The 27541-nt window shown below is 37.6% G+C and overlaps 1 protein-coding gene across 13 annotated transcripts in view; it reads left to right on the top strand.

The window, feature by feature from the left end:
• dmd (dystrophin) overlaps positions 1 to 27541 on the top strand; it is a 348302-nt gene that overhangs the window by 25589 nt on the left and 295172 nt on the right. For 11 of the 13 annotated variants that reach the window (XR_003937328.1, XM_030154565.1, XM_030154505.1 and 8 more), the window contains exons 1-3: positions 12471 to 12511; positions 17523 to 17615; positions 24128 to 24229. Coding sequence is in view for 12 of the 13 variants with exons in the window: in XM_030154565.1 (XP_030010425.1) it covers positions 24140 to 24229 (90 nt within the window). In the remaining variant the exon portion in view is untranslated. Of the gene's footprint in view, positions 1 to 10278; positions 10372 to 12430; positions 12512 to 17522; positions 17616 to 24127; positions 24230 to 27541 lie in introns of those variants that run through there. The other 2 variants (XM_030154578.1, XM_030154571.1) reach the window with 1 other exon arrangement.

Here is a 27541-nt window from a genome sequence, read left to right as displayed (position 1 = left end):
CTTGGTGTGCCACATCTCGGCATGATGACACATTACATTAACTCTTTCGGTGCCAGACAGTTAAGGGGCTAATAAGCCTTAAAAGTGCCACAGAATTTGGCTGTTTTTCAGTATTTCACGTCGTTTTTATAATCGAAGTCTGAATCGTCATCAGAGCTCATTTTCTAGCAGATGGGACTGTTTTGACAGATCGCTGTGTTTACGATATTACTACAAAATGGCCATCTAATTTGCATATGATTTCATTCATAAATTCATTCATAAAATTTCCCAAAACGAAGCTCTTCCTTGGTCAAAAACCGCTCGGTAAGATCCGACCGATTGCTACTTAGATTCAAAACACACCGGACGCAGCCGATTCATTATTGATCGTAATTTGAGATTTGAAAGAACGTCATCGAAATGTGAGAAAGAAATGGGGGTGGATGGTTTGTTTGTACACAAATATGGCGTGTTCTCCAAAGCCGATCTGATCGGCCCGTGGCACTTTAAAGGTTGTATTCGTAAAGCCGATTTAATCGGCCCATGGCATTGAAAGAGTTAAAACATAGTTTGACCAATCTGTGATCTGCATTATTATACGTCATGATCATAGTATTGCATTTTCTCCCTTGGAACCTCAGATAAAGTGGGATTACAACTATTGTCTGCCAGATCGAGGTGAGTTTAACTGATTCTGTCAGTGAAAAGATGATGGTTTGATGTTTGGTGATGCAGATTTAGGTATTCATTACTTTGACTTACCTACTCATCTGAACATTTGAACTGAACTGAACTGAAAGGACAGAGTGACCCACTGGACTCTCTTTATCTTCGCAAACACATTCCACAATTATTACACAGTTCAAGCATCTTCCCAACCCCAATTGTTTTTTTTTCACGTCTGCTGTCTGCCTAATGTTCACGCTGTCCTCCAATTCCCAATTCCCAAATCCATGAAAAAATTCCAGCATGTGTCCACGTGTACTGTGTGAAAACTGTATGATGTCTTATATTTGTGCTTTGCATTATCTTCTGTTCTTCACTGCGGTTTTCGAAGAAAGGGTTTTGTGGTAGCGCTCTAGTAGGAGCAGCGGCCTGATGTCCCAAATCATTGAACTCAGTTTCATTTGATGTACTCTGTACTGTCAAATGACAATAAACGCAATTCTGATTCTGAGATAAAGTGATATTTGTTGGTTATTTATTGCCATTTATTTATTTATTAGTTATTGTCATACTCTACATTTTTCTTTTGTTTTTAATATTAAACACACACAAATAACTCATTCAATAATTAATTTCTGCCTGGTTGATAAAAACCCCAGAATACATTCATATTTTCATTGGTGGATGTTCGAAGCATGTTTAAGTTTACGTTTTGAGCATGTTAAGTTTAAGATTTTTTTTTTTTTTTTTAATTTTATCAAATACACACTGGTAACCTTACAAGTGCTGTTTATTTGTTACTGTTGGTGTTTGTTAATTCTGCGTATATCAAATCAAAATCAGTCAAAATGACTTACTTTTGAATATCCCTACATGTGGCTAGGACTAAAAGTCAGGCTGTAAACTTGAAAAAAATCTTAATTTGCCATTTTTTTAACAACCCGTTTGGCCTTCTTGGAGACTGAACAATGAATCCAGTAAAATCTACAGTATACAGTCTAACTATAATAATAATAATAAAACAAAGCATCATGGTGGGCCTTAAAAAGCCTGTCTAAACAGGAATGTCTTAAGTCCCTTTTGGAATGAGTCTAGTGACTGAGGAGCTCTGAGGTGGTCAGGGAGGGAGTTCCAGATACGGTGGACGGCAGAGGAGAAGGCCTGGTCTCCCATTGTCCGAAGTTTAGTTCTGGGGGTGGGGGGGGGGCGGTTGGTGCTGTGGGGCCGGAGGTTACGGGAGGAAATTTGAGGGGTGAGGAGGTCCTTGAGGTAGCTGGGGGCATTTCTACGGATGCATTTGAAGGTAACAAGGGCTGTCTTATAATAGATTCTGAAGGGGATGGTAGCCAGTGGAGGTTTTGGAGAACGGAAGTGGTGTGTTTCTGTTTATGAGTCCATGTGAGGATTCTGGCAGCTCGGTTTTTTTATTGACTGAAGTTTTTGTAGCTGTTTCCAGAGGATTCCATAAAGAAGGGCATTGCAGTAGTCGAGCCTTGAGGAGACAAAGGCGTGGACAAGCTTTTCTGCATCTGTATCACTGAGGGAGGGACGGAGTTTGGAGATGTAACTATACTAAAATTATTTGAACAATGAAGGGTACTTATACTAGGATCATGATTCATGACTTTTAAGGGTGGCTTTAATGGATACTCTCGTCTCAAAACAAATGCAAATGCAGTTGCTGGTTTTTATGTAAAATCAGCACTGATTTAATGGGTCTGGCTGTAAACCCATCTGGAATTTCCATATGGTGTACTTAGGTTCTGTATAGTAATAGATAGCAAGGGAAACTCAATGCTAACCTTTAATTAATTTCCATAAGGTTAATCAGGATTGCATTATACATACTAATGTGTGACCATGAGCAAATACTGTGGGCAATCTGAAATGTAAAGCTAACAGAGATACATGCTTTAATTTAATGTATTTATTCATGATGTTTTTAATGGCACTCCAGCTCACATTGCAGGCTATTGTCGTGCTGATTGACGACAATCTCCCGAAAGGAATAAAAACTAAAAATAAAAAAAATCTTGATTCCCTGGAACACAGAGGACATAGTTTTTGGGGTAATGTGAAGGGCAGGCTGTTCTCTGCATCTGCCAACAAATAAGTGTGAAATCACCAGCAGCTTTTGAGTCCTGATTTGTTTTAGTACTTGTATATCGTTTTATGGACTTCCAACAGAAAGTAGGATTTACATCAATACTTAAAAACACTGTATTAGTACATCGCTGACTCAAAAACACAAGTAGATGCACCTGCACATTTACAACTGTGCCCCAACATCCACATTGACAAATAGGCATTATATAGTGTCTATGAATCAGACACTGATCATGACTAGGACTGTGTATTTTTGTCTCATATCATACAATCTTAATTCATAATAGGATGTGATTTCTAGAAGTGAACACATTGTGCCATTGAATAAATAAATCTGCACATCTGTATAGTTCACATGTAAAGACTTTTTATTCAGTGATTCTCTGCATCATGGTGTTTTCGCAGATCCTTAAGAATGCAGAGATGCCCTACATAGATAGTATTTATCATTGCTGTAAAGCCTAATCAATGATTTTCTTACTAAAGACACAAGATCTCAACATATCACAGCCTTGGAGTCTTTGAAGGGAGACCAGCGGCTCCTCTATTTGAATGCAGTCCTATGGGAGATGTGAAACAGTTCCTTGAAAAAATAATCATTTAATGAAAACCGTTGGTTTCAAATCAATGAGATGACCTTGCATTAGCACTATTGCCAGTAAGAAGGTCTTGTGCTCTATTCTGGTGATGGATGTGGCCTTTCTTTGTGGGGTTTGCATGTTCTCCCCATGTTTTCTTGGGTTCTGTCCAGGTAGTCCAACCTCATCCCACTATCCAAAGACACGCAACTGCTCGATCTAATGGATGGATGGCTGGGATGAAATGATGCAACCTAAGTTCTAACATTAGCAAAACAATTGTTGTGTGACAGCTTATGGCTTGAGGTTATGACATCAAAATAACAACAAAAAAAAACACTCACAAAACATGTCACAAATTTCTCTTATCACAATAAAGAAAGTGGCTCAGCTAAATCACAAGACTAACTGCTGTAAACATTAGGGAATGTTAGAACCGGTGAATAGTGATACATGTGATCGAAGGTTAAGCTAAGCAGCTACAGGTTAGCTGTGACATTGTCATCAACAGTGAAAGGCACCAGTTTTTTCATCATTACACGTAGTACCTTTGGCCTGATTCCATATGAAATTTTTCTGTCTGTACTATAGTATTTTGGAACAGTGTTGTATAGCAAAAATGTGTAATTTGTACATGAATGTATTTTTCATGAGGAAACTCCATCTCATCTTGTTTGGCACTGGTAGATTGTGGGTACTAGATGGTACCATGTAGGCTTCCCCAATGATAAAATAAAAATACATCTTTTATTTACCTTCAGATCTCTCACAAGTGTGTTTTCGAGACAGAAACAGGCCTCAAATAAAGTCAGTTTCCTCTTGATCTGTGTTTCTGAAAAGCATCACTAGGGTTAGGGTTAGGGTATTCAGAAGATATGCGGCTTGTAAAAAAGTAATCCAACAGTTGCTTTGGACTCGTTCAAAATCTGTAAATTGTGTCCACTGACTCTACTGCTAGTCTCGTTGTTGCCTCTCCAGCATTCCATCTTGTTCTTCACTGTCTTTGTCTGAAGATGACATACCATGGTTGAAATGTCATGGATTTCTTTTTTCTTCAAGTACATTACATGTAGTAGGTTGTACTATGGAGATTGGCTTGTCTTTGTTCATTAAATAAAATAATCTCATTACCCTTACTTCAACAGCTACTCCAATTATATTCATTTTATATTCACCATTAGTATAATGACATTATTTACGCTGAGCAGTACATCATGAGTTGTGTGTGGCAGTAACATTGCTTCTCTTCTAATGATAAAAGTGCTTGTGGTAATGTGTAATACATTTTCTGCTAATGGGGATATAAAATCAAACAAAAATTATTCTAGATTACAGTGTGGCAACTGATGCTTTGCCGAAAACAACAGTGTTTAGGCTCATTTATGCCTCTGACATAAATAAATCAAGACATCCATCACTTCCCACAAACTTCCAAATATTCTCTACTTTATACTGACATGAATGAAAAGAAATGCATCTACTAGAGGGCAGCAGAGAGTTCAGAGTGTTTAACAATTCTTGAACAACAACAAAAATAAATGGAGGAGAATTACATTATATGTACATGAAAGGAAGAGTCAAATATAGTGGCAGTATTCATTGTCTTAGTTTTGTTTTATTGTTTCTTTGCTGTGTCCTGCCAAAGATCCTGATAGTCTGGCTGCTTTCCTGTACAATTTGCAGTGCTGCTTTGTTACATCTGGATCTGTAAACTGTGAAAAGATATGCAGAAATATGGATGAAATTAATTCGTATTTCCATTTGTACTTTATTTGAGATTGAGCATAATTAAGCCCTTAAAGGTCTTTTAAGTTGTTGGGAGATGATATATTAAATTATAGCATGCTTCAAGCTCATCAGCTTAAAACAACAAAAAAAAAGTCATTATTTTAATGCAAAAATAATAGTCTCTAGGGTAAATTATGTAAATATTGTGCAAACAGAGAAATCTAGCAAAGAATTTTGTAGTGTATGCACTTTACAGGGTGGAGAAGCAAAATTTACAATATTTTGAGGCAGGGATTGAAAGACAGTGTATGACCAATTAGTTTATTGAAAGTCATGAGAATTTATTTGCCACAAGAAAATGTACATAATAGAAAATGTTTTTATTCTATGTGTCCTCCTTCTTTCTCAATAACTGCCTTCACACGCTTCCTGAAACTTGCACAAGTGTTCCTCAAATATTCGGGTGACAACTTCTCCCATTCTTCTTTAATAGTATCTTCCAGACTTTCTGGTAATAGTTTTGCTCATAGTCATTCTCTTCTTTCCATTATAAACAGTCTTTATGGACACTCCAACTATTTTTGAAATCTTCTTTGGTGTGACGAGTGCATTCAGCAAATCACACACTCTTTGACATTTGCTTTCCTGATTACTCATATGGGCAAAAGTTTGTGAAAAGGTATGGATAATAGTGTTAGGTATGATTATGACATCAATATATGTTTGGTTTCAAAACAATTGACGTAGTGCCTGCTGAGAAGAAACAACTAAATGTTCATTGTAAATTTTGCTTCCCCACCCTGTAAAGCACACTTCAAAACTGAAAAGAAAGATCACACTTTATTTTGTGGATAATGATTGTGACTAATATGAGTGTAATATGATCTTTTGGCCAGGTCACCCACCCCTAATCATGACCAGTCCTGATACAAATAGCCCACATCAGCACCTTTTCATCTTAGGCAAACACTAATAGCAATGAGCACAATGACCCTTACCGGCACGTGACCTGCCTGCCAAACACAACTGACTCATTTCCCAGAGTAATTGTGTGTTTAGGTCTATGTGTGTAAGTATATTAGCCTTTTCCACCCCAGACCATTTTAGAGATATGAAGATGAATAATTCTTTATCCTCAAATGAAGGACAATAAGTCCTCTCTCAGCTTTAAAGGTGAAACCCTTTTTCATTTCTGGGTTACAATGTGAATCCAGCTTAGAGTAAGCTTACATAAAGGTTACCTATAAGCTGAAGAATAATTTATTTGGCGATACCAAAAGTTGAATGTGTGCTGTGTAAACTATATAATGTCTTTCTTCCTGCCCTGTTTTTCTCCCACTTGCTCTGCATGCATGCAAAATCTTACACAATGTCTGGATATCTGTCACAGTACATTTATTACAATACTGTTGCATCTCTGTAGGCAAATATATACTTTAGGTGACTATCACAGGGTCTGTAGATTACAGCTTAGGATAAATAAGTATAGCTGCTTTTTGTAGTGTCCTGACAGTCATCACCCACACTCAGTAGCCTGAGTCAGCTCACAATCCACGAACCATTGTAAACAGTTGTTAGGAAGTGCAGCTGTAAGAGATGGGGCATTTTTTATGTCTCATTCTTCAGAAGGACTTCGTAAGTGTTTTATTTACTCTAAGAAATACATGCACAAATGTCACATGGTTAAATCCATTGTGGTTATACTATAGATAAATAACCCATGAATACTTTATATGTTTTAAAGTAATTTTTATACACGTCTTAGCTACTTCATTAGGTGCACCAGCTTTAGTACTATTACTTTACTACTATTCGATAACAATAATATCAATGGTGTTTAATGTATAACTGTATTATCATAAAAACTTTCAGGCCAGCCAGCTAATCAGAAGCTTGCTAGTTAGGGGCAAAACAAGGAATTGACTGTCTTGTCCCTCCTGCACCACAAGTTGCTGTTTGTTACAAACTAAGAATGATAATGGGAAACTAAGCAGATGTATGTGGTTTTGAACATAGCATAGTTGTTTGTGCCAGATTAGGGTGTTTCAGAAACTTCTGATCAACTGCAATCTTTGCTATCAGTCAATTTCAGGGTTTACATAGAATGCTCAGGAAAAGGTAAAAAACACAGTGACTGGTGGTTCTCTGCTGATTACAGAGGCGAGACGAGAAGTGGTTTGAGCTGATAGAAAGACAATAGTGAGTCAAATAACTACTCGTTTTGACCGAGTTATGCAGATCAGCATCTCTAAACATATTAAACATGTCAGAAAACCTTGAAGCAGATGAGCTACAGCAGCAGAAAACCACATTAGAAGCCACTTCTGTCAGCTAAGAACAGCAAACTGAGGCTGTTTTGGCATAAGCTCAAAGACAGCAAAAGACTGAAAAAACACCTGATCTGATGAGTCCAGATATTTGACAGTAGGGTCAGAATTTGGTGCAAACAGCATGAAAGTATGGATCCATCAGACTGCTTCTTGTGTAATGGCATGGGGGGATATTTTCTTGCCACTTCTAGGGCCTCATAATAGCAGATGAGTGTCATTTTAACACCACATCCTACCTGTGTATTTCTGCTCATCATGTCCACCCCATCATGACAATGTTGGGCCCATCTTTGAAAGGCAGCAGAGACTCAGACCGGTTTCTCAAGTACAATAATCCACCCACTATCCTCACCATCCTATAACAGTCACATCTCAATCCAACAGAGTAACTCTGTGATGTTGTAAGGTCACTATGGTTTTCAGCACATTGTTGACTCTATGCAGCAAAGAAATATGTGACTTCTAAGATTTTCATGAAAGGCAACTGAACAATTGATCTAGGGATGCACCGATACCGATACCAGTATCGGGTATCGGTCTGATACTGAATGTGTGTAGTAATACTCGTACTTGTAAAAGTGCTCCGATACAAACACACCGATACCACTTGATGGCAGCATGACATTCACCTTTTAGTGCAGCAGGAGGTGGAGGACTAATGTCAGTGGTGTGGAGATTTTTTAAAATAAACGAAGATGACAAAAGTAACGGTGACAAAAGTTACATTAAAGACACAGGCGGATATGAATGGAGCATATTGTCCGTCCTCTGCGTACATTCCACACATAATTACCTCCACCAAGGAGGTTATGTTTTTGCCAGGGTTTGTTTGTTTGTCTGTCCGTTAGTGTGCAACATAACTCAAAAAGTTATGGACAGATTTGGATGAAATTTTCAGGGTTTGTTGTAAATGGGATAAGGAAGAAATGATTAAATTTTGGTGGTGATCGGGGGTGGGGGGGCCCACGGGGGGGGCCACTGATCAGCCTTGGCGGAGGTCTGCGCTCTCCGAGTGCTTCTAGTTCTGTCTGTTTTTTGGGAGCTAGTGGTAAACAGAGCCATATAGAGATCATCATATTATCTTATAAGGCTCTGTGCGTTCCCAGACGGAGAAGCAGTACCACCGGGAACCGTGGAGGTAGTGGATCATTAGTATTACGTCCTCTGTTGTCACCATGTTTGTTATTACTGACTTTCTTTTTCTCAAAAAACTTTAGTCTTCTTCTTGGTATTAGGCATGTATGGTTAAATAAAAGCGGTGCCCTCTGGTGGATTGATTGAGAAACACTCATTCCGATGCATTAAATGTCAGTAGCAGCACTTTTTTACAGTCAGAATAATGACAATGACAATAAAGCACACTTTCAAAAGTAACTAAGAACTGTAATGGTATTATTAAGTACTCATATCGCTACTCGGTATCGGCAGGTAATCAAATGTAAGTACTTGTACTTGTACTTGGTCTGGAAAAAAGTGGTATCGGTGCATCCCTAAAATAAATACTAAGCACTTTGTTGACTCTATGCAGCAAAGAAATATGTGACTTCTAATATTTTCATGAAAGGCAAGTTATTGACTCCCTGATTAATCTCTCCTCTGGATACAGTTGCTTTTATGTATTTCATACACATTCACTTATTACTTGCAACAACAGTCTTTTGTATACCTGTCATGTCCTCTCACTTACATAGAAATCTGTTGTCTTATATCTTTTATAGAGACAATGTCCTGTGTACATTATGTTTAAATGTCATACAAAGAGGTTGGGACTTTGTAACATTATGGATCCTGTTTCTATCCTTATAATCTCAGTAAGCTGAAAGATGTGTCCACTTTTCATTTGACATTACATTACACATTACCTACATACAATTTTCATTTGAGCTGCATTACCGCTTAAACTACTCACTGCAAAAAGGCTATACCACTCAATCCATAACTGAACAATAACTCACCCGCTGCTGTTTCATTCATTTATGTGCAATACAAAAATACAGTGCAATATTTGTCCAGTTTTATCAGTTACAATGTGTAGTAATATGTATTTACATATACCCTTTACAGTCACTTTCTCCTTATCCTCTATGCCCATTATTTATTAATATACTGTCTGCATTCTGCTTTTGTTGTTTTCTATTCATAAAAAATAAAATAAAATAAAAATAATAATTATGTGTTCTATTTAAATATGCCTTACTTCACTATCGTTCCTTCATCCTACATGTCATATGTTGAATGACAATAAAGAATCTCGAATCTTGAATCTTGAACTTCTTAAGTTTTTCATAAATTTTTTGGCAAACCATTACATGTACTTTCTTATAGAGCTCTGTGCCAGGCATGATGCTATTAAAGTGTACCAAATAAAGCATCTGGTGAGTTTAGATGGAAACTGATTTTATATAAGGAGGTTATGCCCTGACTCCTCTTTTTCAGTTCACTCTGAATGCTTTGAAAGCCTTGGAAAAAATGGTCTGGAGTATATAATCCTAGACTTGTCCGCTCTGATAATGGACTCTCTCCTGAGTGTTACCGCTATATTCACATTATACGTGGGAATGATTTGCAGTTACTCAAGAGGTTTCTCTCTATGGGCCTGACGTCTCTAATGTTATTTCATCTTATGAAAAATGGAGTCCCCAGCTGAGAAGTTGGGCCTCTGACCTTTTCATGGACAAGGAAAATTGACCTCATTTCACCTCAGGCAGCTGTTGGAACTGAGCACAGGTTCTTAATATGGTTCTTAATTATACACCATATGGACAAAGCAGTGTTTTCTCTCATGTTTAAGTGTTTTTACAAATCATGTTATACCCTATGATTATCTGAACTTGATGCATCTTATATTTTATCGTTATTTGACAGTTTTATGTGTTTGTGTGTTTTAGACAGGGAAGAAACCCGTCGATGATCTGTTCTCAGACCTGTGTGATGGACGACGCCTGCTGGAGCTGCTGGAGGGGCTGGCAGGACATGAGCTGGTACATACCTGGATATACAACAACATGCATGCATCGGCCCACATTATATGAAGGAACTAATCATGGCTGAGCTGCACCAGCATGGATTAATTTAAATGTCTAGTGTGTAAGATAAAGGAGGACCTAACTGAAGAAATTAAGTATAATATTCAGAAATTTGTTCCATTAGTATAGTCTCACATAGCTAGATCTATCTCCACACTTCGTTAGTGTTGTGCCAACACTGGCGATAGATCTGGTCTATTATTATTCTGGAATAGGGGTAGAAGCTCCCCAGGTTGGTTGGCTAATTCTTTAAACAAATCACATTCAGGGACCGTGCTTTGGAAAATGGTATCAGGGATGAGGCTGCTTTGGTGCAACATGTGAACACAAGAAAGTGCACTGTGGTATTAAAATGCTTAAATCCCCACAAAAGAAAACACCACATAAAAAGACGTGTCTGTGTGAGACTTGGCACGTTGAATTTGAAGTTGCAGCTCAGAGGTTGATTTCCAAAACAGCACATAGTGTAAGGAAGGAGAACGCCAACCCCTCCACTGTGTGACTGATTCCCCCTGAAGGTTCAAACTGATTTAAACTAATGAGCAAAGTCTGGTTAAATTAAAAAAAACAAAAAACAAAAAACATTTAAATTAACAGGCTTTTTCATGGTTAAAATTAAATAATATGCAGCCCTGTTTTTGACCCTTCCTCTAAGCAGTGTAGATCACGTGGTTGTAGCTCCAAGTTAGATAAGTATTCAATCTGTGTGCTAATTATGCTCCCTATAGGTAAGATTAACATTTATCTGTAGCTGCCTTCTCACTGTTTATGCTCAAAAACATTGTGCAGAAATGATGATAATGATGATAATGATGATGATGATACTTTATTGTCAAAACAAGTCTGAAAGCACAGCAGCTCCATTTGCAACATCATAAAAAAACACAAAAATTAAGACATTAGACAAAGTTGCATGCATTTAACTGTTAAAGACAAACATCTATTTCTGTGGTGACTTCCAAATGAATTTTCTTCACATTTATCCCTACCATAGTAATTTATCACTATATAAGATTTATTATAATATTGCCTGCAGTTTACTTTTCCAGTGAAAATTAAGTATTTTCCTATATTCAATTCAGTTGTCATGTAGACGTGCACAAAAGCTCATAGTAAATTCAAAGGTTATTGTGTCAAAACAGAGAAAATTAAGGAAAAAGTGACTTTTTTGGCAAAATATATCATTATCTGATAGTAAAAATAAGCATTTACAATCACTGTAATTTGTCAAACAACACAGATTTTATTGGTGAATTGTTGCTGCAGAAGTTTCCCTGTTCATTACAGAGCCTCTGAACATACAATGGGTCATATCTGATGACCGTAAAAAGCTGAAAAACTACAAAAACTGCATTATTATTAAACTGCATTGGTTTCAGATTATTAGATGCTTAGGTTTTCAAGGGTAAAGTAGCATTATAATCACAAAAGACAACATTCACAGCCACATTCAAAATGTCAAGTGTATTTGATCCCAGTATAATCTTCATATTTAACTTCAGAATTGAATATGTGCCAAAAAGTGTTTCAGTGCAACCCTTTAAAGCGTGAAACCATGAACCTGTGATTTGATGGTAACAGTTTGTATTCACTGTTCAGTTTAAAATTCTAAACTTGTTCTTGAACGGGCAGGAGTGCAAAAACACACCCCGACACACCGATGTAGCCCACAGTCTTAATCAAACTTTAACACCAACCTTGTTTTTTGTTCTAGCCTCCAGCTCGCCTCCTCTTTGCCTGTTTGTTGGATCCTTTCCCTCTGAGTTTCTTTCCCTTCATCTCCATCATTGCACCTTTTCCTTTTCCTCCTGCATTTATATCTGTTAGAGACACATTATCATCTCTGCCCTTTGTTTGATACTATCTCTTTATTCTAATGGTCTGCACATACACACATACCAGCACACACGTTTATTGTAATGTGGAAGTTTGTAGCATCTGTGGATGCCCCTGAGCAAGGTCTGTTTATGCCGTAATCTCCTCCTCTGTCTGTTTGGTGTGTGTTTGTGTGTAGGTGAGGTTGGAGAGAGGATTCACACGCGTTCACTCTCTCAACAATGTCAACCGTGCTCTGCAGATCTTGCAGAAGAACAATGTGAGTATGCACATGCACACACACACACACACTCATATACATATTTTCCCCATTCTAGTGATGTGATTATGCGTCAGAGTTTAATATAATATGGATCCGACTGCATTAATATATATTAAATAAGTCGGCGGTTAGAGTCAGCAAACAGTGAACTGCTGAAATTAAACTGCCTTTCAGGTTCTGCTCCGTCTCCTCTCTAACTTAGTTTCTATATATACCTACCTTTGCCCTTGTCTCTTTCAGAATGCCTTTGCTTTTGTGTCTAAAAAACATGTATCCATCTTTTTATAGCCCCTCTTTTATGTTGTCTCTGTTCTTTGTGTGTTTTTTTTCCAGGCTTTTTTCACCTCACAGCGTTTTTGCTTTAGCTCTATTTCCTTTATTGTTCCCCTTTTTGCTGTCTCTGATTTGCTGTCCATTCCTAGGTTTCTGTACTAACATAGGATGTTCCGAGACATAGAAGGCACCTGTCCACCTTAACATAAGCAATACTTTAAACCAGCAACCACAGACATCAGCCAAGGCTGTCAGACCACTTGTCATGTTCTTCAGTGTTATACTGTTACCATGGTAACAAACATCTTACTTATAACAGAGAGGCAAAGTTCAAGCAATTGTAGTTTTAAGTGCAGGTGGTTTCTTTGTTTCAGTGTAAGAACTTCAACATTTAAAAGTTCTGTTGAGATTTGGGCATTAAATTTGATGTGTAGTGGAACAAGTTAGTCATTGGGTTTGTTTTCCATATACTTAAGCCAAGCAAATGTAAAGAAAACTTCTAAAACAACACAATCAAGAAAATTTAAATTGGAAGATAGCCGAATAGCCTAAGTGGGCTTGTAATTTTTGTGGTGATTTGATGTTTTTTTGTGATTCCATGTGAAAAATATGTAATTGTTGTACTAGTTGAAGATTTTTAAACTGGTAAAAATAACTTGTTGGTTCTAATCTAGAACACAAAGCAGGTAAAAGAACTGGATAATTGCAAAATCATGCTCAATGTTATTTCATAAATCATGATAAGAGTCATGGAAGTCACAGGTTGTTATATAGTTGCAGACTGAAAGTGCATGAATACAAAGACTGGACACCCATGTATCATTGCAACTTTCTCTCTTCACAGAGTTGTTGAACATGTTTCTGTAACTTCATCGTGTCTGAATTTGTTTTGATTTTTACCACTTTTAATACATTTTCATCAAAGGTAAAATAGGCCATGAAAACTGTCATTTTGGTTTTTGCTGATGTTTTACTCGAGACATACATTCATACAAAACCAGATCTTACATCACTGTCTCTAACCCTTTAAACTCTAAGCCTAAAGTGATCCACCTGGACTATTATTCTTATTTTGACTAACTAAAAGGTTAGAAAATCTGCTGTGAGTGAGTCCGTTTGTGCATTTTTCCAGAGCACTTTTTTTTTGCCAGATCTTTCAAAATTTAGTAATCATTTTCAGTTTACTGCATGTTATAATACTGCCAAAACGACTTCTTCTCCAGCTTCTAGTACAGGCATGAGTGAAATTATGGTAATGAGCCAATAAAACCTGTAAAGAGCAACGTCTCAGGTTTCATATGTTACAGTGTTATAGCCATCCAAACTACATATGCGCAGGGTGTGCCAGCGATGACACGTCAGTTTTTAAAGAGTTAAAACAATCTGTGACTTTTTTTAACTCATAAAATTATAGATGGAAAAGACAAACATGTGTAAAAGGCGGCACAGTTCTGATGGGATTAAAAAGTGGAAGGGGCAGGACTTTTCCTCTGTAGTTTTTCTGATGATGCCACTAGTGTAACTGACTGTTACTATGGGAACAAGGGTCTAACCCCTGATTTCCGCTGGGTCTAACTGTGTCGTGTTACAGTAGTGTGGCAGCCTCTCTACCCAGTGCCTGTGTTTCTACAAGAAGCCCTGTCATGCATGTTAGATGTGTCCAGGCCCGGCTCAGCATTCTGCTTCACTAGAAATATATATTTGACTGATACTGTACCGAACATAGCCTACAGAAATGATGAGACTGGCAGGAACAAATTCAGAACCATGGAAGGTATAGAGGGTTTGATCAGTTTTCAGAATAAAACAGCCTGTGCAGACTCTCAGTGGGATACTTGAGACTAGGGCTGGGTGATATGGAAAAAAAGTATCACAATAATTTTTTTTGTATCAGACAATATTGATATATATCATGAGATAAATCAAATCACTATTTTTTGTCAAGCTTAAATTTTCGGTTAGTTGTTGTTCATAAGTTAGTTGTGAAGACATCAGAGCGAGAGAGAGAGCGAGAGAGAGAGAAAGAAATACATAGAGAAGTTCCTCCCTCTGCTCGTAGAATTACCCCCCCACACACACTTTATTCATCTCCCCCCAGCCCCCCATCTTAAGATTTATTGACCCCCGTCTTATAAGTGTCTTAAAGTTCACTTAAATGGCCGTATGATTTGTGTGTATTAGTATTGTGGTAGGCACGGATTGCAACCCCCCCCCAGTCTGTCGCATACCTCTGTGCCATAACTGGCATAAGCCGAAAGTGCGTTCCTCTGTTGTACGCCAGAACCAAAATGGTTCACACCCTATTTTTCAGTAACCTGGTTGCCCAAGTTCTCGGTCCTATTTTCTCCTGAGGGAACACTCATTACCTCCCGCCGTAGCCCAAACATTAGCGTGTGTGCTGAGGCTGCTCTTACACCTGTGCTGTGTGTGTCAACCTAACTTGACGTGGCTCTAGCATGATTGGTTCTGTGCGGCGCTACTTAATTATGATTGGCTGTTCTCATGTCTTTCAAAACATGGATGAATGAGTTCTATCAAAATTGTTTCAAACATGTCTCATATTTCTATTGAGGAAAAGTTACATCGTGATATCGTTATTGCCCTACTTGAGACAATGGGAAACTTTTTCAATCAACATCATCAGGAAACATAATGCAATATTGATAAGAAGTTATAATGAGAAAGACTGTACACACCCAAAAATATTTGATCTGTGATATTCAGAATTCTGCTTAACTGTCTTATCTTTATCTGTAAGCTCAAGAGGGACAGGACAAGCCATTCAAACAGACAAAAAGATACTCTAAGTATGTGACATATTAAATCTGTGGTCAAATCAGGAGATCAGACAGACAAAACATGCTGCCTCTGAAACACTCCAGCTTTGGATTAACATCCTACAGATGACAGAATAGAAACACAATGGACCAGTGATGCTGCACAAATACTTTTGGTACATTCCAGGGAATCCAGTTCTGCAGTAGTTTGTCAGTTGATGACACTGGGACTTTTAATAAAAATTGTACTTGACAATTAATTGCGACACAAATAGTTGTGGGTAATGATTTGTCTTAAATTTCTCTAAATAAGCCTTAAAGACCTATAACTATTGACAGCTTCAAATTAATGTTTCTCTATATTTAACCTTTTTTGTTGTCAGTCACCATTCTAATATAATCTGGATTTGCATTTTTTCAGTGAAAATCAGGTATTATCCTATGTTTAATTGACAGATCATGTAGATGTTCATTACATCTCTGAATAAATTCAAGAGTTATTATATCAAAATGATAATGATGATGATACTTTATTGTCAAAACATGTATGAAAGCCCAGCATCTTCATTTGCAACATCAAAAAGACAAAAATGAAGACATTAGCCAAAGCACATACATTATACCCTTAAAGAGACCTATTTTGTGGTGACTTCCAAATGAATTTTCTACACATTTAACTTTTTCATAGTGATTTATCACTATTTATTATTTGTGAAAATTCAGTATTTTCCAATATTTAATGTAGTTGTCATGTAGAGATTCATAAAAGCTCATAGTAAATTCAAAGGTTAGTGTGTCAAAACAGAGAAAACTGAACCAAAGTGACTTTTTCCAGCAAGATACATCATTATCTGAACATAAGAACAAGTGTCCACAACCTTTCATTTGTCAGTCAACATGGGTTTTACTAGTGAATCAGTGTTGTAGAAAATGATGGTGTTTCCATGTTCACTACGGAGACTCGGAATGCCAGATATATTTATCAGATTCTGCTGAATAGCTTTTACGTGTTTTGACAGGTATTAATGGTCCAAAAGTCATTAAACATTTTATATTAGTAGATGCTTCGGTCACTGGCGATTGTTTAGGTCTTTGAGGGTTAATACAGTATAAATGCAATTCATCTAATTTAGAAGAAAAGCATTTTACTGACATTTCTGTTTGCACTCTAGGCAAATCTGCTTGCACAAGTCTGATTTGACATAAATCTAAAAATACAAAGCCTATTACTAAAATTAGGAAATTACTGATAATGACAGGTACCAGTAGTAGTTAAGCGCCTTGGGATGAAGGGGGTGCGATGTCATTAAAAGAGTGCCAGTCAAATATAAAAAGGTAGAAAATGATGCAGAAATAAAAATGAAATGGGACATTTCTGTAAGTGTCACCTAGCGGTTTTTATCTAGCTGAATGGAGGCGATAATTATACAAAATAATTGCTCAAATAATTGCAATAAGGAAATTATGTAATAAGTATGACAGATTTAGCTCCATTTTTACAGTTTACGTGTTTTTTTGTTTTTTTTTAATTGAACTGACTTCTTATGATCTACTCCAAAATTGAATGGGTTCGCACTTGACTCATGCCCTACCCTTCCACTGAGCTGAAAAGTGGGGTGGTACTTTTGTGTAATTCTGCTGACAGAGACAAACAAATAGGAGTGATCACATAATGTCCATTGCTTTAGAAACAGTTAAAATGGGGATTTGTGAATATGTGCTCCTTTTTATGCTGTGTGATGCAGTAAATCTAAGGTAGAGTAATATGTGTCAGCGTCACATGGGTGCACTTTGATGTAAATCTAAGGGTTTGCATGATGCTGAAAGGAACAAAACCACATGTCTACACTAAGTCAGTAATCATTTACAAGGGATCAGAAGGAGATATCATGGCCAGTGATGGAAGTACTTGCATTTTGGTAAATCAAACCACTCTGACGTGTTCATTCCTCTTCCAGGTTGAATTGGTGAATATTGGAGCGGCAGACATTGTTGATGGGAATCACAAACTGATTCTCGGGCTCATCTGGAGCATCATTCTCCACTGGCAGGTATGCATTCATGAGTGCGTGTGAGTACCAAAATATAACATATCTTCTTTTTTTTTTTTTTTTTTTTTACCTTGACCTTAAAGAGTATTTACTAATCCAAAAACTGAGATAAACAAAGCATTGGTAAAAAAGAATGGAGCTATGCAATCACCTATTCTTTGTATACATTGGCATTTTTCTGTGTAATTACACAGTGTTTTCCAATGATTAAGTATTAAACTGAAAATAAATAACCTAGAATTAGTAAAATTTTAGGTTATAACATACTCAACAGGTTAAACCTCTACCGGCCTGATTTACTAAGATTGCAAATAATGGGCACAAATTTGCTTGCTCACGCTAAAAAATGTGCGTGCTATTGATTTGTGTGTCACAGGTGATCAACTAAGATTGCTTGCGCAAATGACAACAGGTGCAAAGTCTTGGAGATTGCCCTATTTAAATGAGGATTTTGCGTGTGCTACTGGTTGTTGTCATGGAGACGGTATGCTGGAAAAACTGGCTTGGGATACACCAGCACTAATGGCAACAGTGCGCTGGAATGATCCAAACACAAGGAAATGCAATGTTGCGTGGAGTTTTGTCACAGAAGGTATTGCATGACTCCTCCTTGTCACTGGCTCCAAATCATCCCCTAGTTCATCTAGAAGTTCTAAAATGGAATTGCTGGGTAGGCGATAGATCTCAATTATTTTTTCTTTTGTCATTCCAAAAATATTGACATGAGCAGAAAAGATTTGCTCTTTCGCCACAGCAGCTGCAGCCAGTTTTTTGCAAAGCTGTGCCAGTTAAAACCTGCCTTTCAGACGTGCTAAATATAGAGGCAAAATCAGCCACTGCAATCAGTTTCAGGTTTGATTTGGTTAATCAAATAAATATTTGCATGTACTCCTCCCAATAATTTTGCACGTTCTGGCAGAAATGTCCATATTGCATATTCATCAAGGCAGACCTGCTAAATCGGTTGCACAAGCTATTTTGCCCATTTGAGAGACACGACCCTCAGTGTGTCCTGTTAGTAGATAAGCTTCAGCGTGTTTTTGTGTGTGCGGTCAAGTTTCTGCATATTTTTACATGTGCAAACCTTTAGTAAACCAGGCCCTATGAGGCATAATCAATAGCAACATGGTAATCAGAGAGAAAGTGCCACAGGACTCACTTTTGATTGACATTACAACAGTTAAGCATTACATAGCATCCATTTAAGTCAATGTTTCACAATGTTTTCCAACAGAGTCACTTTTAAGGAATGACACACTGACACAACCCAGTTCTCAATAACTTATTGAATTGTGAAAAGAGCAAAATTCATTATTTCTTACAGTTTCATAACATTATGAGGCTTATAACATTATCTTGAACAGGTAAATCAGAGATACAGTTTGCCTTTAATGCTTGACATTTTATGTTTGTCTTAATGAAAACATAATGCAGGTTCATTACTATAAATGAGGGGAAAAAAAACACTTAACAGGCTCTTGTTTCTTTGCATTCATCAGTAAAACAGAATGTACACTAGTTTTTAGGACAATAATATGTGAGATACATTTAGCACTGCAAAAAACATGCTTGTTGAATGTTTTGTGAAATGCAAATTTACTTGGCAACCCGAATGAAATCTCTTCACCCAGGAATGGATGATTTGAATGAGTTTGACAGTGATATTTTGGATTCATACTGTTCATAACCCTGAATTGCAGTTGTCAAGGTGAAAGTAAGTCACCTTGCATAAAACTCAAGGTAACAACGATAGAAGTGACAGAAAGCATCATAATTTCCTACACTTTTTCTTTGGGCAGAAATAGACTTTGAAGCCCCAGTGAAAACAGGAAACTTGTTGTAACAAAATGAATTTTTGTTTCTGTTGAAAAGAAAGGTAAACCACTCATAGGTCAGGTTTTTAGTCACCTAGATGCTTTTATTTTTATGTAGAAAACACGAGCATACAGATTTGTTGTTCAACATTATAGCTTTGGAGAAAAGTGTATCCACCAGATGCATTAATAGAAGTGCAAAATCAGGACAGGGTGTACTTTAGTTTTCTTTTATGTTCTTTTGTTCATGATGGTTTGTTTCCTCCTGGTCTCTTTGCTGTCTTTCATCTCTGTGCCAAATCATAGTGGAACAATATGCCTCCACTGTTGGCTACTTCTCCCTTTAAGCTGTACTTAAAACCCAAAATCTCTTAAATGTTTGACTCAGTGGATAAAAACCAACATCATGTGAAATCTGTATTTTTTAGAGCTTATATTACAATACATTTTAATTGTATTTCATTCCTCATTAGGTTGAGTAGAGGCTAATGTCTCAATCAAGCTCGTTTTGGCATAGACTTAATGGTGCGATTAATAGCAAAACACAGTTCTGTAATGAGGTGTGTGTGTCTGTGTGTGCTGGCTGGGCGTGCATGGATGTGCATCCGTGTATGTTGCATGTGCACGAATGCGCCTGTCAAAGGCTGCTACACCCTGGAGGTTATCATTTGCTTCTGTGTGGGCACGTATGCCAGTCTGTGAGTGTACTGTGTGTCTGTGTTTGTGTGTGTGTGTGTGTGTGTGTGTGTGTGTGTGTGCATAGCAGCCTTTGTCAAAGCGCCCCTCCAATTAAAGTGGAAATGCATGCAGTGACCTACTCCCAAATGAGTCCCTTTTTTACCCGACAGGCCGCATTCTATGAGGAATCGCTAACAAACCTGTGTGTGTGTGTGTGTGTGCGTGTGTGTGTGTGTGTGTGTGTGTGTGTGTGTGTGAGAGAGAGAGAGAGAGAGAGACAACTAAATAAAGGCTTCACCAGTCCTCTTGCTGAGAATTTACCTCAACGCCAAATTGCACCTATCTTTATTAATAGCTTTTGTTGCATGTGGCTTCTGTGCGTGCAGCCCTCTCATACTTTTTTTATTCCCACTTTCCATCTTTTTATGCAACAAGGTGTGTGTCTTTGACTTGTGTGTGGCTTGTGGACCAGCTTTGAGGCTCTCCCAACAACTGGATATTTTTATTTTCACATTTGTCATTCTGCCTTCCACTCATGTGTCCAGCCCTTGGTCTGAGTTGTGCTAACACTCTCTGAGCTGCCTCACTGCATGAGTGTGTGCATGTTTGTGTGTGATTGTGTGTGTGTTAAAGTCAAGTAAGAAAGCGCGCCAGAGGCAGGGAGTTGAGTGCTATAAGAAAGTCGGAGCACAAATTCAGGGGTAGAAAGAGGAAGAGAGGAGCAGAGGAAAACAGACAAACTGCCTTTTTGTATGTGTGTGTGTGTGTGTGTGCGCGCACACGTGGCTGATAGAAAGGTGAGGGTAAGATATGCATAAGTAATGCACAGCCGGGCAGTGAGAAGTATAACTTCCTTCTTTCTCTCTCTCCCCCTGAGCCCTGAACAAGTGCTCCAAAACTGTCACTCACAGCTGCCAAAAATCCAGCCTGCGTGTGCATGTTGTCTTTTGAGAATGCAGCCATATTCACACATAGGATGTGCATGTAAGTGCATGTACAAAAGTGTCCTTTGCTTGTGTTCTGTTACTGAGTGTGTGCACCCATGTGGTGGTAAGAGTATATGTGAGAATATGCAAACTGACAGGCCATGTCAAAACTGAGCTAAACACGGGCAGTCACTATTTAAAGTCTCTCTTTATGGAAATGGTACATTGTATTTGCATGGATTTCAGTATTTGTTGTTCTGTGTATTAGGGGAGTTCCGCACAAAGTATATGTATATTTGTGTGAGAGAGTGAGTGTGTTTGATGGTAAAAGCTAACACAAGCAGCCATTGTTGCCTCTGGATTTGTACTGGGTATAAACATGCATTTTTTGTGTGTATTTTACACCCTAAGTGTCCCACTACAACTTATTAAATACCCATTGCATCTGGATAACAACTGTTACGTGTATAAGCATTTATGCCTATACATACTGTGTGTAAACAAACTGGATTAAATGTCATATATTATCCTAATAATGACATGCATGTTATCTGGAAATAGCACATTTTCTATAATTTAATGTTTAACATGGAAAAGCTTTTTTCATTTTAGAGGTTTAAATTTTATACAAATAAATGGCACATATTTGATTGTGTGTTACCTTTTATTTAATCATTCACCAAATCAAACTTCTTTGTACATATAGGGCCGAATCTACTAAAGGTTTGCCTGTATAAAAACGTGTGCAAACTCACTGCACATGCAAAAAAATTAAAAAAAAGATTTACTAACAGTGCGCGCTAAGGGTTGCGTCTTTCAAAAGTACAAAATAGCATCTAGTTAGTACGTTTGCTGCAATGAATATGCAATATGGGGCGTTTACACACAATTGTGCATGTGCTGGGAGGAGAAAATGTAAATATATTCAAATAGCACAAGCAAAATGATTTATCAAACCCAAAAGCAATTTTGCTCATAAAAACTGCATCTATATTTAACATGTCTCAGAGGGAGGTGCAAACGGTTTGCATGTGTAATTGCGCACCCATGGTTATTGTCGCAAGAAGGAGACATTGAAATGATGAAACAAGACCCCCCCACACACACACACACACACACACACACACACACACACACACACACACACACACACACACACACACACACACACACTTTACAGGACTCCTGTAGACTTGATCAGATGATTGTGATTAAAAATACGCACCAACATTAGTATATAGTGTGACAAAATTATGTGCGCCTGACAGTCATTCAATCCAACAACCCCCATGGCCCCCCCACCTCTAACATGAATCTGGTGCTGCTGCCCAGCAATGCCATTTTAGAACTTCTAGATGAACTAGGGGATGTTTTGGGGTCAGTCACAAGGAGGAGTCATCCAATACCTTCTATGACACACAAAATTCTAGATTGTGCAAGCAAATTAGTAGATGCAAATTGAGATCTTAGTAGACCCATCGGGTCCAGAAAAAAAAATGACATAACAAAGAAAAATGTCACATGGAAGCACAACATAGATTTTTGCTCCAAAATGATATAAAGACAAAAGAAAAAGATAAACTGAAACTTTTCTATTATAGTTGCAACTAAATATAAGATGAAAATATGACTCCTTGTCTGTTTATCATGTTTGTTTTCTGGTCTGTTATGACCTGGCTCAGATGGCCACAAAACCAGGAGGGAGACACAGAATGATGTACAGTTAACTTTACTGGACCCTATTAAACTGAATTAAACCAAATAAAAGTGTCATTTAAAGTAAGTATTTGCAGTTCGGTAGTGAACAACTGGTAAAGTCTGTTTAGCTGTAGCCAAACCACGTCCATTAGAGAGAAGGAGATCCTCTTTATTTTCTCTCAAATCATCCTTTTGTTCAGAATTAATCTCACAAAATATCATCCACATTGAACCAAAGTTATCTATGACAAAACTAAATAAAATAGGATATATATCTCACATCTCACTGGGCTACGATGATATACACACAGTGGCCAAAATAACTCCCCACTTGGATGTACAGTAGCTTTGTGCCAAAAGACATGTGCTGTGGTTGTGAAAAAGATGTAACTGCTTCAAAAGGGTTATATTATTGGCCCGCCTCAAGCAAAGAAACAACTGAGGAGATGCTGAAACTACTAAAATTGGGTTCAAACTGTCCATTGTATTATTGAAACCATCATCTCAGAGGATGAAATGTGATCGGAAAAACTACTTAAATGGTGATAGTGAAAAGAAGGACAATATATTGTTAAGAATGAATGCACAATGAGAAGAGAACTCAGGGGATTGAGACTAAACAGCTGTGTAGCCGTAAGAAAACCACTTATCAGTGAGCATAATTGGGTAAAAAAAAGTCTGTGATTTGTTTGAGAGCAAAAAAACAATTGGACTGTTAGGTGATGGAAAAAGCTCATGTAGTCCGATAAGTCAAGATTGAACCTGTTCCAGAGTGAAGCGTGCATCAGGCTGAGAAGAGAGATGGATGAAGTGATTACCCATCATGCCTAGTGCCTATAGGACAAATATGTATGAACAGTGTTATGATCTGAGGTTGCTTCAGTTGATCTGGTACACAAAATGAGGTCAGCTGATTACCTCAATATATGTAATAACCAGGTTTGAACATCAGTGGAAAATGAGACATGATTTTCCAGACCTGAACCCACAGAGAATATAGGTGGTGTGATGGAGAAGACTTTACACAGTGGTCCAACTCTCCACCATCAATACAGATCTTGGTGAAAAATTAATGCAACTATGGATGGAATTAAATACAGTTACATTCTTTAAATCAAAATGATCCCATGCTGAATGGGGGCTTGTTTTTGTGTGTATTCGTATACAGTCTTATTACTGTCCAACTGTCATTGAGTACTTCATGGATTATAAGGAAGTTTATATGGACAAGTTCATTTTATATAACCCACTAGTCTTTGCTCCCTCTGAAACCTCCCTATTCTGAGGTGTAATTAACTGTAGCCTCAACTTAAGCCAAATACTGAGTTCAAGTGTCTATTGTCGGCCTCTGTGTATATTTTCCCACTGGCTGAACTTTGTATGTGTGTTTCCACAGGTAAAGGATGTGATGAAAGATGTGATGGCGGGCCTACAGCAGACCAACAGTGAGAAGATTCTGCTGAGTTGGGTTCGTCAGAACACACGCCAATATCCTCAGGTGTGTTCCCCAGCTTCTCATTCATTTTTATCCACATCCGACTTAGTATCAGTATGCTTCGACAGCGGGTTCTCCTCTTTTCAGCTCTCATTTCTGAGATAAGTAAGGTTGTGCTTTGTGGATCAATACTCTCTAGAATCGATTCTCATATTAAAAGATTGATGTCTAAACTCAGCAATTTGGAATAAATATGTATTTTACCGTCAGCAGGGGACGTAACTATGCTCTCGCTAGGATGTAGTCTAAATAAATCGAGGTTGTTCTCCTCTCGCCTGTCAGAGTTGCATGCTTTATAAATGCACAAGTCTGTGTTGATGATGACGGATCATAAACGTAGTCATGTGTGGAACTATATTAGTTGTCAGAAAAGCAACAGCGCTGCATGTGATGTGGGTGGAAGGACTTGTTAAGCATCAGAGTCTTATTCACAGTTGAGAATATGATGAGGTTATGAAGAGATAGTGTAAAGGGGAGGAAAGCGCTGCCAGGGTGAGACAGACTTCAATCAGCAAGTGCTTTGGCAGAGACAGGCAGCATTATCCACAAAGGGAGGAATGTGTAACTAAGGGGACTGTGGGAAGGGGATTCATGTCTGTACAGGTCTGTGTGATGGTGTTCACACAACGGGAGTCCCTGCAGTAAATGAATGCTGATATATATATATATATATATATATATATATATATATATATATATTTACACATTTTTTAAAATTTTTTTTAAATAAATAAATAAATAAGGTGATGAAATACAGCAAGTAATGAAATAAATGCAGGGGAGTGACAAATGAAAGGAAAAAATTGAGGAGAGATTTCTGTCCATCTGTTTCTATTTGCATATTCAATTTGTGCATTACAACCCCAAAAGGGAAGGCAAACTTTTTTAATAAAAGGTTTTTACACTTGATGGGTCTTCATGGGCTGTTCCAGCACTGGTAGTGACAAAACCTCATTGATTTGTCCTGATTAGCTGCGATAGACTGGTCACTGACCCTGTGCAGCAGACACTAAGATGTGTCTAAGGTGACCAATGCTAGGTCCCTAGGACAATGGTGGAGTGCATAGCTTATGACTGCACTAACAACAACCGCAGAAATCCCGGAAAATCTTCACATAAGCTTCTTGAACACGTGCTTTCCACTCAATCTTGCTCACTGACTCCTGTCTGTTTGACTCCATTGCCGGAATCAACGCTGCTTCGTCACTTCCTAGCGACAGTAGCTGCTCCCCATATGTTCTGCCCACGTTCGTAATTCATGTAATAAAAAGGTGGTGTGGTGTGTTTATGGTGATTTTTTACTGAATCTGCTCCTCTCTTGCTTATGAGTAATACACAAAGCACAATTAATGTGGTAAGCATGACCATTACAGGTACCCTTTAATAACAGTAGATGGAATCGTGCATAAATATGCATATTCCTTTGACAATTATCTGACAATGGGTGCTTCTATGAAACTGGTACATAAAAACAGGACATGGGGGCTAAAAATTCAAACCAGATGTAGACTAATGTTATGAAGCAAGTTTGGAAGCACTTTCAATCTATTTTAAAAATAAATATTTACTGAGGTTAAAGAGAAACTATTTTTCAGATAAAACACATTTTTATATTATTTTTATACAAAAATCTGCATGTAACACGGTAAAAAAGGAAAGAATTATGCGCTACTATTTTTTCCCAATATCTTTTTATTCTCTCACAGATACATTTTGGGAATCAAAGTAAATGTGCAAGGCAGAGTGTTTCACAAAAACGACAGCCGTTGCAAAATCACTTCCGATTTATTTGTTTTTAAATGGGCAGGTTCCACATGTAATGTGAGTGGACAGGATGGGTTACACATGAAACCTGGAATGAGACCGCTGATTCATGAAAAACCCACTTGTCTTGATTAGAAAAAAACACTAGGATTGTCAAATTTAACACAGTGTCATTATTTATTATGGTATATAAGACCATTTCAAGCCATGTTTTCAAGATCAAATGCACTGACACCTAGTTTTTCATGTCCCAGTTTTGGTCCTATTTTTGGCCCCATTATTTTATGAAAACAAAACAAACAAAAAAAAAAATTCAGTAATTTTGAGATGGCTTAGAATAAGAGTATAATTTTTGGGCATTTATCTGAGGTCATCATTAGGTACATCCTGGGGGGAATATATCTAAAATTTCTCTTTTATTTTTGGGTCTAAAAAAAGCTGACAAAGTGCCAGGTACCAAAATTAACCCAGTTTCATAGAAGCACCCAAATTCAATTGTCATTTTTAGTTGGGAACCTAATATCCACATCTGTTGGACACAAGGCCCCGCTGAATGGTTTGATGAGTATGAAAATAATGGGAATTATGTAACCTTCACATTTAGCAGATCTGAACCCTAATCAACATTTATGGGAGATTTTAGACCAACATATCATAAAAATGCTAAAGAGAATTTCCTCTCTCCAATAGAGTTCAGAGACTGGAAATCTGGAGACACATAGTGGAACAACATCTTGATACAACACTGTTTTTTTTTCTTCTCCTAATTTGTCATAAAACATACACCAATAAAGAGCTGAGCATATCTTTAGAAAAACAACAGTAAATACTGCACAGACACAAATCTAGTGCCTTCTTTGCAGTACTCTTTGCCTCCTTTCAGTCTAGTCTCATAAAACTGCTACTCCATCTCTCCTCTGGATAAAACATACCGGACTAACACCTTACTAAGTTATTTTATGTTTGTTTTTTTTCTTTACTCAACCATCTGTAAATTACTAAATATCCAGGCTGACTTAAGAGCTCACCTTGCAGTGAAATCTGTGTGCTATGGATCACCTCACATTGGTTCAACTCAGTAAAAGTTAATGAAGCATCTGTGGGTTTTGGATTTTACTTGGTATTGACTCACAGTGTTATGGCAGGTCACAAATGCGCGGCTGATTGTCTTGTCAGAATTAAACTAAAATAGACATAAAGACAAATATAACCTCAGGTGTGTTGTCAGGAAACTGCAGATTTCAGCGCTATATGAATGACAGTTTCTGTGTGTTTTATCTGAAAGTCACATTGATAAATTGATGGTTTGACTTGATCCCTTCTGTTCATCTTTTGTGATGTTGGCTGTTTTAGTACTCACAGCAGGTAACCAGCTGAATATCTCAAACCCTTTCAAGCAGATTTTCATGACTTAATGTGCACACACACACATTGGGCCAAGGAATAATGAATTAGATTTTGGTGGTGATCCAGATTTGGGATCAGTAGGCTTAGATGAGTATCATTTTATATCTCCAACTATGAAACTAATAGACAGAGGGACTTAAATAT

This window comes from Sphaeramia orbicularis, chromosome 2 (assembly GCF_902148855.1).
Source record: "Sphaeramia orbicularis chromosome 2, fSphaOr1.1, whole genome shotgun sequence".
In the NCBI taxonomy this organism is placed as follows: Eukaryota; Metazoa; Chordata; class Actinopteri; order Kurtiformes; family Apogonidae; genus Sphaeramia; species Sphaeramia orbicularis.
The sequence above is the reverse complement of the archived record's forward strand: the minus strand, read 5'-3'. Positions and strand labels throughout refer to the sequence as shown.